This window comes from Macaca nemestrina, chromosome 2, assembly GCF_043159975.1.
Source record: "Macaca nemestrina isolate mMacNem1 chromosome 2, mMacNem.hap1, whole genome shotgun sequence".
Lineage (NCBI taxonomy): Eukaryota > Metazoa > Chordata > Mammalia > Primates > Cercopithecidae > Macaca > Macaca nemestrina.
The window spans coordinates 136963117-136981093 of record NC_092126.1 but is presented as its reverse complement, the minus strand read 5'-3'; the positions used below and the strand labels follow the sequence as shown (position 1 = coordinate 136981093).

General features: G+C 42.0%; 1 protein-coding gene across 7 annotated transcripts in view; it reads left to right on the top strand.

The window, feature by feature from the left end:
- The window catches only part of LOC105479592 (PDZ domain containing ring finger 3), a 239846-nt gene that overhangs the window by 187176 nt on the left and 34693 nt on the right, over positions 1-17977 (top strand). Inside the window, exon 1 of one of the 7 annotated variants that reach the window (XM_071092091.1) lies at positions 953-974. The exons of 5 other annotated variants lie outside the window; for them this stretch is intronic. Coding sequence is in view for 1 of the 2 variants with exons in the window: in XM_011737615.3 (XP_011735917.1) it covers positions 2003-2071 (69 nt within the window). In the remaining variant the exon portion in view is untranslated. Of the gene's footprint in view, positions 1-952; positions 975-1027; positions 2072-17977 lie in introns of those variants that run through there. One more of the 7 variants, XM_011737615.3, reaches the window with a different exon arrangement.

Here is a 17977-nt window from a genome sequence, read left to right as displayed (position 1 = left end):
GGACATCATCAGGTGAGAATCCATGGTGTGCAAGGGTGACCGACAGAATGGACAGGTTTGAGATCTAATTTGGGGTAGAACAGACCAGACTCACTGATGAACCAAGGGTGGGGATGAGGCAAGGAAAGTGAAGAAGCATGACCTCTGTTTTTTTATTAGAGCTGCTTTTGTTTTCTCAAATCATTGCAACAAAACTCTGCAAGGTAGTTAGCATCATACCTATTATTTAGAGATGAGGAGACCAAAGCGCCAATAACGTGCTCATGGGTCAACAGGGCCCTGCACAACATCAAAGCAAGTCAGCAATTAACTGCAGCTGCCCCGCTCCATCTGTGGCTTCCTTTCCCTGGTGGCACGCTCCAGCTTACTGCTCCGGTCCAGGCAGTGACACCAGGTGAGGGCCCGGAAGCAAGGCTCCTCTCCCTCCAGCAAGTCAGGGCTGTTCTGGTGTGAGCCAAGTCACTGTGCCTCGTCTTCTGTGTCTGAGAAATGGGTCCAGAGGCATCTGCTGGCCATCAGCCCAAGTGGGATTTTATTGGAACTGGTTTATTCACGTCTCAGGTGTGTCTTAGCTCCCTGAGAAAGGGAGCATTATTCTTCAGGCCCCATGACACGTCTCAGCAGGGGACGTGGGAGTCTTCCTTGGAGACAGTTAAACCTTTGTAAAATGAAGCCTTTGTAAAATGGTGAAGGCTCTGGAAGCAATTGTGAGAATTTTAAACGTGGACGATTTTCGTTGAGAACAAGGGTACCTGTGCATTGCATTCAGGCAATGGGGCAATCATTTATTTAAAAACAAAGTTTTTAGAAAAGCTGTCAGGCTTACTCAGTGGGACAGAGGCTGAAGGAGGAGAGAAGCAAGGCAGCAAGAATCAAAATTCTTAAATGTTATCTTTTCTCACTTCCCAGGTATAATCTGGCAGCTCTCTGCTTTCTTCACACACAACTCGGCACAGCTTCAGAGGTCTAGGCAGGTATGGAACATCAGATACAGATCCGTAGTAACCAGTGACAATCAGCCCAGCCATATCATCTCTGAAATACCTGCAGCATCTATATAGCTGAGGGGATGGCATGAAGCTGACTGCTTCTCTTCCTCCCAGTTAGTTAGGCAGCCCTTCAACAAATAACTTTCTGCTTTGGGAATTGAAAATGCATTTGGGGAATGATTATCTGCTTTCTCACCTGTAGGGCAGCCTCTCTCCTTATAACCCCTAGCTACTTTGCATACTCACGGATATATCCTGCCATTTAAATTTTTATATTTTATTCATATGTGGAGTATTTTTCCTGCAACTTTGTAAAGCACTAAATATTATATGAACATTATTCAAAACATGTCCTTTCCATAAAGTCCGTTTATATGCCATCATTATCTGCAGCATTAAATACATTTTATATCATCAGAAATTTTATGATATATTTAAAAATGAATTTCTACTTAGCCAAAACACATTAGGGATTATCCTAAGAGACCTTGCTAAAAATGCAGTCATGTTTATTTGTAACTGCCAGAAAATAGCTTGCAAAATTGTTAGTGTCTTTTATTATTCCCTACCACTGGAGCACTTGCTTGTTAATTAGAGAAATTTCAACTGTCATAGTTGGCAATTATAGCTTCTGTATCATTGTCTGTTATGAATAGTCAATGAGAGCTGATTAATATGCATGAGCAGCAGTATATATAGCGTGTGCATTGGACCACAATCCAGCTGCCAGAGTCACTCAGAGGAGGGAGTGGTGTGCGTGTATGTCTGTGTGTATGTGTGTGTGTGTGTGTGCACGCGCATGCATGCATGCATGCTGCGAGGCGAGGAAGGGAAGCGTGGAAACGGGGAGAGAGTTGTTGTCTAGCCTCTGAGAGCAGCGCCAATGTGAAGCTTTGCAGCCGCCTGACTCACCTGAGGCTCTCCAAGGATACCTTCAATGCCTGCACTGTAAGGGAGCTGCTTTTCCCGGGTGCTGGCGAGGACGGAAGCCTTCCTTTGACGTTTTTCTAAACATGGGATGCAGTTTGTGCAGCCTGCAGAAGCAAGAGGAGCAGTACAAATTACTCTATGAAGTTTGTCAGGTAACACCCTGCCTTTTATTCCGTAGAAGTGCATAGGCACCCAACTGGCCAAGTGTAACTTCTGGGAAAGGTATTGGGGATTTGTGTGTGTGTGTTTGTGCATATTTTGTGTTCTGAAAGAGGAAGGCTTTCTGACTTTTTTGTGTATTTTCTTTTAAGTCTGTTATAAAATTTTCCATCCAGTGGCACTTTGGTGCCTGCCTTTGGAAATATAAATATATGTTGATGGTCATAAAATGTGTTTCAAGCAGTCTTGTCAAAAGGCTTCGTCACAACTGACCTCTCTCCAGAGTGTCGAACTCGAAGGGTCAAAGAGTGGTCATGCACGCTTTGAACAAGTTGGAGAAGACGTGGATGATGATTAATGCTTGCAAGGTTTTGTCTGTGTTTACAAATAGTTACAAGGCGCTCCTTTCAGTACAGCCCAAGCCCTCTGCTGATTTGGTTCTTTTAGCAATTCTTGTAGTGGGACATATGGTTCAAATTGGTACTTCTCACTTGCCATTTCTGTACCTCTCTCTGAAATTTTTAAGAACTTCAAAAGCAAGTGACTCGATCTTGGGTGCTGTCATTCACATCGGATGACTTGTATCTTCTAAGTCATTGTGAGCAACATGAAAATTTCAGTTGAGGTGAAATGGGATATTTACGATACGACCCAGATAATTTATCTTACATCTCTGTCAAATGTTCTATTTTTAAATATTCAAGTCCTACTCTCAACTAGGAGGTTTTAATACTGCTGTTGGTAACCTACCTTGGCAGGTAAGGATTTTCTCCGAAAATCATTCTTTAAATTTGTCTTCAGTAATAAAAATAATAATAATCCAGCTAAGGCTTTTAGATAAGCACTTTAGAAGAAGGTTGTTATAGCAAGTGAGAAACAAAGGGTGTGTGTTTCTTGATTTATAACAATCAATGGCATCATAATTTTTAAAGAGCCAGACTTTTTAAAAAAGAATTTGATTCTCCATCAGTTGAGTGTCATTTTTTGCTTAAGCCACCAGGGGGTGATATGCTTAAAGAGACACAGTGAGACGCGGCAAAAAGTGGGTTGGCTGCCTCTCTGGGCAAAACCTAAAGATAAAATGACCCTGGGTGAACAAAAAGTGTCTCTCTCTCTGTCTGCCTTCCCCACTGAGACAGAGAGAGAGAGTCAAAACAAACCTTTTGAGGCTTGGTACTCTCCTTAGGCAAGGGGTATATATCTTACAAAAAACAAGCATCTTAAATGAGTCTTGGGAATAAATACATTTCCGACCTGTGACTTCACACTCAGGACTTCACTGGACTCAAGTCCTTTTCAAAGCATTTGGGAGACATGTTGGAGATCTTGGGCAGAAGCGCTGTCGCTACCGGCGATCTAGCCCCCATCCCTTGTGTGATCATGTGGTGAGTTGTAGTCCTCAGTTTGCCAAGTTATCCCACTCAGTGAGCTGGGGAATTCTCAGTGAGTCCAGCACATAAGCAGGAGACAAGTGGAACAGCAGACGCCGTCATTCGGGCAAGGTGGTTGTGTTACAGACTTTTGCCGCTATATTTGAAATAGCCCAACATAGTAAGTCAAAAGGTAGTTTTTTAAATTTGCCTTTTAAAAATGTTTTGCTTTTTACCATTAATGCACAGAAAATATAATTCAGCAATCACAGCTGTGGATGTATTACACTGGCACCCTCCAAAAAGTAACTCGACCACATCTCTGTCAAATCTAAGTGAACCTGTCTTTTATTCTTCTGTATTATTTGTGCTCAATCCCCCCAACCCCTCCCACAAACACACACAACTGCCCCCAAAAGAGGGAGCCTGGATTCTGTTGTTTGTTTTTTACTAGGTGAATTTATGTGGAAATATTTCTGGCTGAAGCATCGCTCAGTAAATTGCTGATAAATGACTTCCATCTGGAATATACTTGGTCAGCAATTTAGGAAGCCATGCAGATTTATTTTCAAGAAACTCAAACTACTTTTCAGACCCATTACCCTTGTGCCAACTAAGTAAAATCCCCCTTGCTCCTATTCTTTGTGAGTCCTGAACCGTAGCATAAAGGAATTCACAAAACACTTGCAGGAATTAATAATTGCATTCTCGCTCTTATTATGCAAAGCCTTATTAGAGCAGAGAAATTAAGGTTTCCATAAATTACAGTTCCAGAAGGTCCGGTGCGTCTGGCTTCAGTAAGCCCTGGTAACAGCAGCACAAAGAGGATCAAATATTCCAGGGCTCAGACTTTATCCTTTCCTCATCCAGAGATAATTCAAAGAGATGCTCTTCATTAGGGCCATTGGCAAGCTGCCTACAGTTTCTTTTTGGGGGCTGCTGTGAGCTTAATGATGCAGAACAATAGCTTTGCCTCTTGTTGCACACATACCTCATTGTACCTTTAATCACATTAGAAAAACAACAACAACACATAAAGTTACCTGGTCATTAAGGGGCATTGCAAAGAGTGCAGACACATCAGTGATTGGGGTCATGCCTTAAAAGATGCACCAAGACATTTAGGGACACTCAAACACTTCTATGGGGAGGAAGCTTCCTGCCTACCTGGAGTTGTAAGGTCAGGTCAGTCAAGTACAGCGGTTCTTTATACTTTTATGATAACTGTGGTGTCCAGGTGGTGGGGGTTGTGGGGCAGTGTGAAACATCAAGACAGGGCCTCTGCCTACCAGAAATTTGAAATTTAACAGTTGCTTCCTGATTTGGAAAACTTTAGCCTGTCTTGAGTAACCTTGAGTACTCACAAGCACTATTAGGGTGAAAGGACAAGGAAGCAAGGAAGATGCTTTAAGGTTATCAAGGAGTACAGTCTCCTGCTTGGATAAACTAATTGGCACAGGAGAGCTCATGTTCTAGGAGTAATGGGATAGGGAGCCTCACAGCTCTTGGGCTGTGGCTGGAATCCAGCTAAGGGTGGTTACCAGGTGTTGGGGCCAGGGAGTGGGAGTTGGGGGTGTAAGGATGGGAAAGTCTGTGGCTATGTGGGTTTTGATGCCAGTGACTCCAGCACAGGCTAAGCACCAGCCTTGTTTGTAGCCGTGTACTGTGAGGTCAACGGGACAGCCAGTCTGTGGATGCTTTGAGGAGGGTCTTCCAATGGAGGCCAGGAAGAGGGGAACAGAGTGGCACCTCAGCCAGTATCATTTATTCCCTCCACCTCTTCTAACATTGACCAGAGACTCTTTGTAAAATGGTGACCTTTGCTAATTTGATGAGGCAACAAGGAAATAATTGTGATTGGGAGTTAAGCTTCAAACTAGAAATTATGACTAGCACAGTGTCCTAAAGTCTGCATGCACATTTTCAAGATAAGGAATACGTATCTATAGTCACAGGACTATTCATTGCCGACAGCCACAGCATTATTTATTGTGCACTTACTATGTGCTGGCACAATGCTAAGTGTCCACTGTGCGTTTTCCCATCAGATCTGCACACAAGCATGAAGAGATAGGTGATACTGTCATCCCTATTTCAAAGAGAAGAAACTGACATACAGAGGAATTATAGTGGGACTGGGAGTCAGATCTGCACTATAATTCCCACATCTGCGAATTCTTTTCTTGCATAACTCATTTTCCAGCAGTGTCAATGAATGAATCATGACCAACTTTATAGGATACCTGTGGGCCAGTTTTCAAAAATCATGCTTGCCTCTGTGGGGCTAACATAAAGACCCTGCAGTCTCAGACAGGCCCAGGTGCTACATGGTACCTCCTGAGAAGGGTTCCTACGGGCTGGCTGGTCCTTCATACCAAGGGAGGGTGGTGTGCAGAGAACAATGAGCTCCAGAGTAGCACGGAGTGCCCACTGGCTTATCAGGCAGCCTGAAGAATGGATGATTTGAGAATGCTCATGTCCTTTTGCCTCTCAGTAATAACAGGAAATATCACTTAAGATTAATTTGTGCCTCTTATGCCACTTGAAGTTGTTAGTTTTGAGAAGCAAAAACTTTATCACTAACTCTGACTTGCCGGAAAAAACTATAGATCTGATACAGATTTGTGACCCTTTATACATCAATCTCGTAGCCAGTTGGATAGAAAAACACAGATTTCTACAGTGAATACTAATCAGAATCCAGTTTATGGGGAATTCTGGAAACTTGACTTTGCACAATCCTGCTTGCATATTTAATTAGCTGGATGCAGTCCTCAGATGAGTTGTCTGCTATAGAACACAGACTGCATCAGCTGAGAGTCAGGTGGGTCACGGTTCGATTAAGTATGGACCCAATTAATGACGGTTAATTGGATGAACATAAACTTGACCTCCACACAGCAGTTTTGAACCTGGCAAAATTTTCCTGCAAGTAGGAGTGTGTTTGCTTCAATAGCCTATTAATTCTAAAAGCTTCGTTTTAGAAGCAGCTTTACATTCTGAATTCATGTAGGCAAAGTAGGTATGGAAAAAGAAAGCTCATCTCGGCCGGGCATGGAGGCTCACGCCCTGTAATCCCAGCACTTTGGGAGGCTGAGGTGGCAGGGTTGCTTGAGCCCAGGAGTTCAGGAATGGCCTGGGCAACTTGATGAGATCCCATCTCTATAAAAGAAAAAGAGAAAGAAATTTAACTTAGCCAGCCATGATGGTGCATGCCTGTAGTCCCAGCTACTCAGGAGGCTGAGGTGAGAGGATCACTTGAGCTTAGGAGTTGGAGGCTGTAGTGAACTATGCTGGCACCACTGCATTCCAGCCTGGGTGACAGTGACAGAGCAAGACACCTTCTCGTTGGGGGGACGGGGGGGGGAAGCCCATCTTCTCCTCCTCCCACTTTGACAAACCAGGGCCCTTTATTGAATATGGGGCCAGCATATGGCTGAGAAAGTCACTTTTTAATATGTGGCCATTATTTGTCACTAACTGTTGTTTTCTTGTCAATTAACAATGGATTATAAACCACTTTTATGTTGATTCTGGAAAGGAATGACCAAGGGTGGGACCAGAGATTTCCTCTCCTCTTTCTGTTTGTCTCCTCTTGAAGACACAAAGCTTTGGAGGACCATAAAGGAGTTTTCCTTCTTTTCCCTTAGGACTAGGGCCTAATACCCACCATCCTAGCTTAGGTGTCCTTCTGAAGTGTTCCCAGGGTGCCCTGCACTTCCTTCCACCTTGTTTCCATATCTGTGTTAATTTGGCCTCCCATGTTACACTGTAGACTAGGAAGTCTCATCACTACTGTTACTTCTCAGCACATGGTTGGTTGAATAAGTTGGATTTTGTAATGTTTGTTGGGAAGAGTGAGGAGCAAGAAAAGAAGAATACAAGTTAGGAATTTAGAAAGAGAACTAGGTGTTGAATGAAATGACCATGGTTTGGACCACAGAGGTGAGGATGTGGAACAGAGGGGAGACAAGACATTCATTTATCATTCATTCAGCCAACACATTCACCAAGTGCTGAGAACCGAGATGCTCACCCACTTGCTCACTGGCTCCCCAGTGCCCTTAGAATTCAGTGAATTAACTGTGGCTTACAGAGCCCTGTGAGATCCAGCCTCTTCTGACCTCTCCCATAAACCTCCTGCCCTGCTCATCTGCCCTGGTCCTGCAGGCCTCCTTTCAAGACACAGAACCCACCTTATTCCTTCCTTCTCAAGACTTTGCAAACTGGCTGTTCCCTTCTGCCCGCAAGTTAGTTCACCAGTTCATCCTTGAGCTCAGCTTAAATGTCCCTCTTCCTGGAGACCTTACCTGACCTAAGAAAATCCGCTCCCCCCTCCCCTGCCCACTCTAACGTCTCTGTACACTGTTGATTTCGCTGCTGCACTTTGTTGACTTGCTTATCACCTGTTTTCAACTCCAACCTCCCGGACAAATGTCAGTCCCGTGAAGGTAGGAACTTTGCATCGTTCTCTGTGAAACCCCAGGTCGTGGCACATGACTAGTAACTGTTCAGGATGTGTTTACCAAAATTAACTTCTGAGTGAGAAATGTATCAAGTGGATCCCACTTTGGTTTGGGAAGGGTTTTACCATGACAAATGAGTCCATATCCCTGGTCTCTAATGGCTTCCACAGATACAGCTGCATGTTGCCATAAGGCAGGTGGTACGGGGTCACAAGAGAGAAGACGGCCCCTCTCTCTGTGTTCCTGTCACCCACCTGCCATGGCACGCAGAAGGAAACATATGGAACAGTGAAAAAAATCCAGCTTTAATAAATGAGTTATCTTGTGTTCATTAATAATGCAGGAAGAGGTCATGGTTAAATGTGGGCGGGGTGGGGGTGGGTAATGCACAAAAGAATACCGTCAACAGTTCGGAGTGAAGGCACGGCAGAGCCACGCCAACCCTCCTGCGTTCTCCGACCAGTGTGGGATTAAGCAGGGAACAGCCTTCACTCTCTAAAGCCCACAAAGCCAGTTTCTAGCAGTGCCACCGTCATTTATGTGACAGGTGTCATAACGTTGGTAAAATGTAGTCGAGCTGTGCTGCAGAAGAAGTGTCAGGAATGAATGTGTCCTGCCTGGAGTGACCTGCTTGCCTACTTGTTCATCAAGGGCATTTTGAGTTGTGTGTTCATTGGTGAACTTTGGGGAAGGGGTCCCTTTTCCATCTACTAATTGCCAGCCTCACAGGATAATTTTTTTTTCCCAAATACATTTGATGATATTCATCAGCTTGTGATAAAGAATATGCCAAAATAGTGTGAAAGTGAAAGAATATTATTGGCACTAATGTTCAGTTGTGTTGCATGCTGGTCTTGATTTGAGTGGCAGTAGGAAGCAGGGACAGCTTTTGACTGTGGAAGAGTCTTTGGACTCTTAGATCTCAGATTAGATCTCAGAGTAGGGTCCTGGCCCAGCAGCAGCATCATCACCTGGGAGCGTGTTTGTTAGAAAGGTACTTTCTCAGGCCCTGCCCCAGAGCTACTGAATCAGAGACTCTGGGGTGGGGCCAAGCAATTTGTTTCACAAGGGCTCCAGGTGGGTTTGGCGTAAGTTCACTTTTGAGAGCCTCTGTTCTATATTAAATGCTGGAAGAGGGAGGACTGCTAGGTGACCTAAGCCTTTTGACAGATTTTCTTGAGTCTTTGTCGGATGAGTAGGCAGCAAAGAAGTCACATCTCAGACACTTAGATGTGGATCAAAAATTTAGCCATCTGTTGGTTAATACCAAAAATAAATTGTTTTGTTTGAGAACTTTCCTCAAGCAAATAGTTCTGTAATATCTAGTTTACAAGTAGAAAATTGAAGGTTATTGAAGTTTTGTCTAAAGGAGAGATAATATATAAAATTTTCAGATACATCTGATATTCAGCAGCTTGTGATAAGGAATAAGCTGAAATAGTACAGAAGTGAAAGAATGTTATTGGCACCAATATTCAGTTTGTGTTGCACACTGGTCTTGATTTGAGTGGCAGTAGGAAATAAGGACAGCGTTTCTGACTGTGGAAGAGTCTCTGGAAGTTGCTGTATATATATTATATATATATTATGTATACATTACATAATGTATACATATGCATGTGTATATATATCCCACCGTATTCTTTCTCTGAATCACTCCAGGCTCCAGCATTATCCTGTATCCTCCTAAACAAGACACCCCCTACTCCTCCAAATACTCCCTTCCCAATAGTAAATAAGAAAGTAATCTGATTCATTTCCAATAAGGTGAATGATGATGGATAGAATTCTCCTGCCAGAAGAGAATGTATTTTTAGGAAGGACCTTATTACCCAAATGAATCTGAATTGGCAGAATTCTTGTGGAAATAAGTTTGAGCAGGGACCTCTTCCTGATGAGAGCTATATAGCTATCACCATGACAGGTCATGATTTATAGACACCACATCTTGGGGGGCTTTCAGGTTATAGCCTGTCAATTAAACAACATCATTGGTCAGTCTTTAGTGTACATTTCTAGGAGTAGATGTTTTTATATCTGCGGATGACCATTTTTAAAAGTCTTTATAAAGATTGTCCCCGAATGAGTCTCTCCGCATAATACCCACCAGTTTGTGAGTATCCGCCTGACCTCATTCTTCACCCCAAGGGGAATCTTTTTTTTTTTTTTTCTCTTGTTTGCCTCTTTGGTGTTCAGCTTGTCAAGGTGACAGACTGGTAAAGGATGGAATCCTGTTTTTAACTCTCAGGCTTATATCAGTCTCAAGGTAGAAAAATTCCACTAGGGCAGTGGTTCTCAAACTTGAACTGGCATCAGAATCACCAGGAGGGCTTGTTTAAACACTGGGCACTTCACCCCTAGATTTTAGATGCTTCTGGCCTGCGGATCACCCTTTGAAATCCACTGCTCTAGGAGAATCATTATTAGATAAGACTGATGGATGAGTGGATGAGTGAAGGGATGGGGGAAGAGAGGGCATTTATGTGTCTCTTCAGTTCTACTAGTGTCAAATTGCTTTCCATCATTATGGTAGAGAAGAAGTTCGTGTTGCTTCACATCCCTGCCAACCCTTGGTATTGTCTGATTTCTTAGTTTTCCAATATAGTGAATATGAAGCGGTATCTCACTGTGGCTTAAATTTGCTTCACCCTGATTATGAAGATGAGTATATATTTGTGTATATTGGCCATTTTTTAGTTTCTTCATTGTGTGTAAAGTGCCTGCTCCAACTTTTTGCCCATTTCTCTGTCGGATTTTTCATCTTCTTCTCCTGGTTGTAGGATTTTGAAAAATGTAGTCTGGATACCAACCCCTCAGATGTAAGTGTTGCAAACATCTCTCAGTTTGTGGCTTGTCTTTGCATTTTCTTTATGATGTCTTCTAATGAACGAAATCTCTTAATTTCATATAGTCAAATATATCTCTTTTCTTTTGGTTTGTGCTTGTTGAATCTTTGCTAGGAAATATGTTTTCTCTCTCTCAGTCGTAAAGATATTTACTAATATTTTCCTCCTAAAGTTTTATATAATTTTTGTCTATCATAGTTACTTTTTTATATATGGTAAGATGTTAGAGTACAACTTCATTTTGTATAAATATAGGTTTTCCAGTATATCTTTTTTTTATTTTTTTAGACGGAGTCTTGCTCTGTCCCCCAGGCTGGAGTGCAGTGATGCAATCTTGGCTCACTGCAAGCTCCACCTCCCGGGTTCACGCCATTCTCCTGCCTCAGCCTCCTGAGTAGCTGGGACTACAGGCACCCGCCACCATGCCCGGCTAATTTTTTGTATTTTTAGTAGAGACAGCGTTTCACTGTGTAGCCAGGATGGTCTTGATCTCCTGACCTAGTGATCCACCTGCCTCGGCCTCCCAAAGTGTTGGGATTACAGGCGTGAGCCACCGCGCCCAGCCCTGGTATATCTTACAGACAAGCCCATCTCTTCCTCATCACGGGGAAATGCCAGTTTCCCTCTATGGTTGGTAGGTTTACAGGCATTCATTGTAACATTCTTTTTAATTCCATACATATATCTTAGAAATTTTAAAACTTATTTGACATTCAAGAAAATATTAAGAGGAGACCCAAGAATAAATATCTTTTATTAAAAGCCTCCACTACCCCAAATTCTGAAGGAAAGTAAATCAGAAATAGTAATGGGGGAAGACAGAGTTGGCTGACTGTAAACATCCTTACAAAAAGTACAAAAAGTCGCTTTTTTAAAAAAAACATAAAGCATTCTTCATCTGTAAAAAGATTTTCTCAAACTGTAACATTTGTTGTAAAAGAGAAGACACATCTGTAAGACTACAGTTAGAACTAATATTTTTATAAACACATTTCCTAAGTTTACATGTTTTAGCTAAAGAAATCTTAAGCAAAAAGTGTATCCTTTTTGTGAACAAACAGTACATGAACCAAATATGGCAAACAAACACTTAACTATTCACAGCACTAAAGCAGTGAAAACAGAGGTAATTTGTCAGACATCTGGGAGAATAAGTTTTCTCCCAGTGCGTTAAGCAGTTTACCGTAACACAGACACATTCCTGTTTTGCCACACATGACAATTATTCCCCTCCCCTGCCCAAAAGTGTCAGCGGTTGTGGCACATAACATTAGAAGTGACATGCATTTTAATAAAGTAAAACTCTAAAGAATATGAACCAATTTTCCTTTATCAAGCAGCTGTTTTCTATTTTGGGAGTCTCAAAACAGAGAAATTACTATCCTTCATAACAATATTTCAGTTAGCAGCAGGAGATGAAAAGCAGCAGCTATTTCCCCTCAGAGTCACAATAGTATTTTACATTCAAGATTAAGTTCCTTTTATCTAGTTAGGGGATGACTGGCAGGAATAACTTGTAATGCACATACTGTACATTTTATATACTAGTTACTATGTGTTGCAGCTAACTGCATCCATTGATGCATTCCTATTTGGACTAGCTCCTTAATAAGAGATACCTCTGTTTCCCTTCACTTGGTATTTTCTCCTTTTTATTTCTCTCTGGCAACTTTCTAAATCCAAGATTTGTAGCACTGGACTGAGTATCTGGAAACTTCCCAGTATTTAAAGTTTGAATTGTTTAGCATGTCTATCTAATCTCTCCCTCCCCAGTTAAATTAACTTGAACTTTTTGTTCAAGTTGCGCCATGGATTGGAACGAAGAAGTAGTGGCTGTTCCCCAAAGAGGAAAGGGAGGGAGTCAACCACCACTGAGAAATTGACCAAAAAGGTCCATGCATCCTTTTTATCAGTTGTCCATGAAGTCATAGAACCAACTCTACTCTGTCTCCAACCATGGTTAAGAAAGCCAGGGGAGGGAGGACACAATTCCAGTGTTGTATTATTTATCCTTGAATTAACAAGTGACAGCCCAAGATTAATATTTCAGTGATTTTTTTTTTCCTGTCCTCATAAGAACAATGATAAATAGCTTTTGAGTGTTATTTATCCTGCACAGGCTTTAAATGCATGAGTTATATACAAAAGCTCATGTAATTCTCACACAGTCCCTTAAAAGTATAGATACTGTTAATATTTCCATTTCACAGATGAGATAACTGAGGGTTAAAACAGTTGACAAAGTGGCCTGGGGTCACACAGCTGGTAAGTGGCAGAGACAAGATCGTAACACAGGACTGTCTGAGTCCAGTGACTTTGGGCAGACTCCCTCATTCATCCCATCACTCATTCTGTTAACACACATTAGTGGGCGTCTCCCTCCAGTGTTCCTGGAGAAATGTTCCAGTGTAGTACAATGCAAAGGAAAGTCCCTGCCCTCAAGGGGCTTACATTCTAGAGAGAGGTGTTAAATACTACACTCCTGAGAATATAATTACAATGTGGAGTAAAGGCCCTATAGGAATGTGGTTCTACTGCAGAAACATCATATGAAGACCCAAACAAGAAACTGCCCAGTTTTCTCCTCTGTAAAATTGAGGTACTTGTCTGGGCACGGTGGCTCACGCCTGTAATCCCAGCACTTTGGGAGGCCAAGGTGGGCAGATCATGAGGTCAAGAGATCAAGACCATCCTGGCCAACATGGTGAAACCCCGTCTCTACTAAAAATACAAAAAAAAAAAGCTGAATGTGGTGGCACACACCTGTAGTCCCAGCTACTTGGGAGGCTGAGGCAGAAGAATCGCTTGAACCTGGGAGGGGGAAGTTGCAGTGAGCCAAGATCGTGCCCCTGCACTCCAGCCTGGCAACAGAGCAAGACTCCATCTCAAAAAAAAAGAAAAAAGAAAAAAAAAGAAAAAAGAAAAAAAAAATTGAAGTAGTTTTATAGCTTTAGCAGTTAAATTGAGGTATCAAGGCGATACCTTGCTCAAGTGGAAGTTCATCCTGTTTTGTTAAAGCAGGAGAAGGATTCCATTTGCAAGTTATCACAGTCTAGAACCACCTGATTGTCTTAAAGGCAGCATTTACTGAGTGCCTACTATGTTCTCTGGGTCATGTGCTGTGCCGAGGGAGAGGTTAAAATAGCCACTTGCTCACAGTGCTCATGTCCTACTTCAGAGGACCTCCCTCTCCCTCAGAGCTTTAGCTGTAAAAGGGGAAGGCTTGGGTTCTTTTTATGGCTCTGCCATTGAGTGGCCCTGGAATAGTCTCTGGGCCTCTCTGAACCTTAGACTCTTCTCCTGAAGCTCAGGAATATGAGCTGTTTCTCCTAGGGTGTTAGTAGTGTCCAGGTGAGCTTTAATGTGTGTGTGAGTGTATCTGGAACATGTGTGGCATGGTGTAGGCTCTGTATGTGGGCATACAGTCAGCACTTCATATCTATGGGTTCTTCATCTGTGGATTCAACCAACTGAGGATCAAAAATATTTGGAAAAAATAATTCCACAAAGTTCCAAACAGCAAAACTTGAATTTGCCACATGCCAGTACTATGTTGAATTCCCATGATGTAGGCATTGTATTAGGTATTATAAATAATGTAGAGATGATGTAAAGTATATGGGAGGATGTAGTTGGTATGCCAAGCCTACAATAGCAGTTAGGACAAGTATATGGTCATATGATTTAAACTATATGGGAGGATGCAAATACTCTGTGTGCCATTTTATATATCAGGAACTTGAGAATTCATGGATTTGGGAGGATACTGGAGCCAATATCTCATGGATATGGGGAGATGACTCTGTTGTCTAATAAGCCAATCTAGGGGTTGAAGGAAAAAGCCAGCATTTCTAGAGAATGCGGAAGCAGCCAGGCTTCCAAAATTGGGTCAAAGAGGGTCATTGTTATGGGTTGAAGGTCTCTTGGGGGACAGTTAAAATGATGGGAATAGATCCAGAAAGGTCAACTTATGTGGACATCTTTGGAGATCATTGGCGCTACATCATTTTCTTTAAGGAACAGCAGAGAATAAGGCTTTCAGCAGAAGTATATAGGGCCAAAGCTTCTTAAAAACAGTATGCAGCGGTGGAAATATGCAGTACTTTTAGAGAAAATTCTCAGATTCAGTATTTGTTCAGCGGGATATTTATTGGACACCTCCAGTGTGCCAGGTAGGGGCGGGGCATCCCCTGGTGGGACTACAGTGGTCAAACTAACAAGGTCGTGGTCTTAGATGGAGAAAAACATCCACCAAGTTTTATCACGCAGATGAAAATGCACCAGCAGCCAGCACTTGGGGTGGCCAGTGCCACGTGCAAGGGGAACAAAACAGAGGATGGGACCCAGTTACAATGGCCAGGCTGGGCTTCCTGAGTCATCTGAATATGGAGCAGTCAGCTTCAGCCAGGCAGAGGCTCCAAGACAGAAGGAGTCATGGATTTCTAGGAAAAGCATTTCACTGATAATACTTTAATGTGCATCTGCCTCCTACACTGTCTCATAGCCAGAGAGGGCTGTGTTTCTAGGGCTGTCCCAAGTTTGACACATATTCCTGGAGCTAAAGCAAGTGAAAACACTTAGGAAAGTATGAAAGCTCTGTGTGGATGGTGGTGTATGACTCTGCAATGCATATTTTAAAGAAGAAATATTTTGGAAAGTCATTAAAAATGTTAATCACATCCCCCTCCAAACTAAAAAGCTGATGAAGGGAACATATTTTCCAGTTACACATTTTAAAGCATGTATGTTTATATCAACAAAAGATAGCCTATGTTAGACCCAGGTATAGTTGATATGCCCAGCCTACGATAGCAATTAGGACAAGTATATGGCCAGAATGTCCTCTGGACATACTCAGCGGATGGTACCGTTTTTCAATGAGCTCATCTGTAAGGCACGATGAAAGGAGGTCAAAGAAAAACTTAGAGAGCTTCGTACTCATGGTTTTAAACTCAACTGAGAAAAGATTCAAAGGAAAAAATCCCTGACCCAAACAAAAGCAGGAGGAAACTTCGTGTTGCCTAAAGCAACTAAAGAAAAACACCGTGTTCTCCTGGTGGCTGCTTTCTGCCGTTCCATGTGCAAGGGATCCATATTTTTGCCTCCAGCAAACTCATTTCTATTTCTCAGACCCACACACCATTTTGCCGAAACAAAGCTGCAAGTGCATTTCCACCCAGCTGGGCACACTTGCTAACTACACTGATGCATCAGAACTATAAATGTCACCCCCGTCATCTCCTTCTACCCTCTGATAACTTTACTCTTTAAAAATGTGTTAACATCCTTTTTCCAGCCTTACGTTTGACATAATCAGTCATGTACATGAACTCCCCTCTCTCTCTCTGAAAAACCCCTACGTTTCCTCAAGTTCTAATTGCATTGTCAAGTGTTTTGTTTGGTTCATTAATTCCTTCCCAGATGATTTGCTCCTGGTAGGTTTCTAGCAAATTCTACCCATATCTAATAAATCATCTTACAAAATGCTGCAGGTTTTGCTCCATTATAGGGATCGAGTCCACACGCTAATTGCTGTGCCCCTGCAAAGTTTTATTCTCCTTCCTCTCACTAAAAGCTGCCCGTTTAGCTTCATTTTAAAACTCTTAACAATTTGACGACAGAGAAAAGATTTCAGAACTGTGCTTTGGCCAGGCCAAGTCCCCAGAGTCATTTTCAACGCTTGCTGTGCCAGAATACACCCGGGGTTATTCTGTCATCTAAACAAACTTCCTCCAGGTGAACGCAGGCAAGGTGTCCATCTCTTCTGTGTCCCCTGTTGGACCTGGGAGTCAGGGAGATGAAGCATCCATTTGTCCTGAGGCAACCCTACCATGTAACTAACCTGAGAATAAGAAAATGAAGTCAGGAAGTTGTAACTGCATAGCCATAGGGTAGGGAAGGATGTGGGGCCCAGTTCCTGCTTCCAGGACGTGATAGGATTGTTGGGGCAGGAGATTGTGGAGTTGTAGCTACAAAGGCTATAAAGTATTCATAGAAGACCAGATGGGGAGTGATCTGAAATAATCCAGAAGGGTGTAAGTACCAGTCTAGTGAGGTTCCTCCTATATTAAAAATCATCATTATCTAGTTTCCCAGTTTTTACAGATAAGGAAATTGAGGTCCAGAAATGATCAGTGGTTTCTTTAGATGCAAGTGTACTATTTTGTTTACTTTATCATTTGATTCCCAGCATTTATCAATGGACTCACCTATACATGAATCTTGTAGTGTTTTTAGCCCAGTTCATACTTCCCACAAACATGTTTAATTTTACTTCTGTTCAGTTCTCCAAAGGTATCGTGGGCCTCCTACATATAAGTCAGGTGTTCTGTGCAGCTAAGATATGGTATTATCCCACAATTCTTATTTTTAAAAATGTAATCACAAAAAGCAAGGATCAATTATTGTAATATGGTCATATTTTAAAGTCCTTCTGTGCCTGTGAAGTCGAGAGGGTGAGTCATTTTATTTCCCATTTTACAGGTGATAAATATCTTAGGATGTCATTATTCTTTTTGTGCCATTTATAAATCACATTTATAAATCTTTGAGAAAGAAGTACACACTTAAGTTTACTTTTGATTCATGCAGGTTCTAAATCTTCCCAATTTCTGTATCTTCCACCGTGGATGTCTCCACTGTTAGTTATTCCTGCTCATTTTCATTGGTTCTTTTTGCAAAGCCAGTATTTCCAGAAATCTGCATCGATTTCTCACAGGGATTGCACATTTCAATGAAGATAGCTTGGAGATAGGTTATACATTCTACTGATAAAAGTCATCTCTGGTTGCATGGAAGGGCCTCAGCAAACTGAGAATATTTTGGCAATTCAGTAGATACATCTGGATGCGTTATTGCACATAAGCACTCTTCAATGGAATAGTCATACATATTACAAATTAAGTTTGAGCTGATAGGGAAGGTTTCTTTTTCTCTTGTAACTTTTAGTCAACACAGCAGAAGAGAGGCAAATATTTTCTCCTCTAACCTAAATTTCACCAACTTGAGCAATAATTTGCAATTAAAATACAGAATTTTGACAAAGTTTAGGACAAACACAAAGTTAGTTTTTGTGCTTTAATTCTGTATGTGAACTAGATAAGCAATGAAATGGTATTTCCCCGTACGTGCACACATAGATAGCATCGTTCTCCAGAATAGTTCATTTGTCATAACTCACTAGAATAAAATATGGACCACTGCTCCTCACTCTAAGA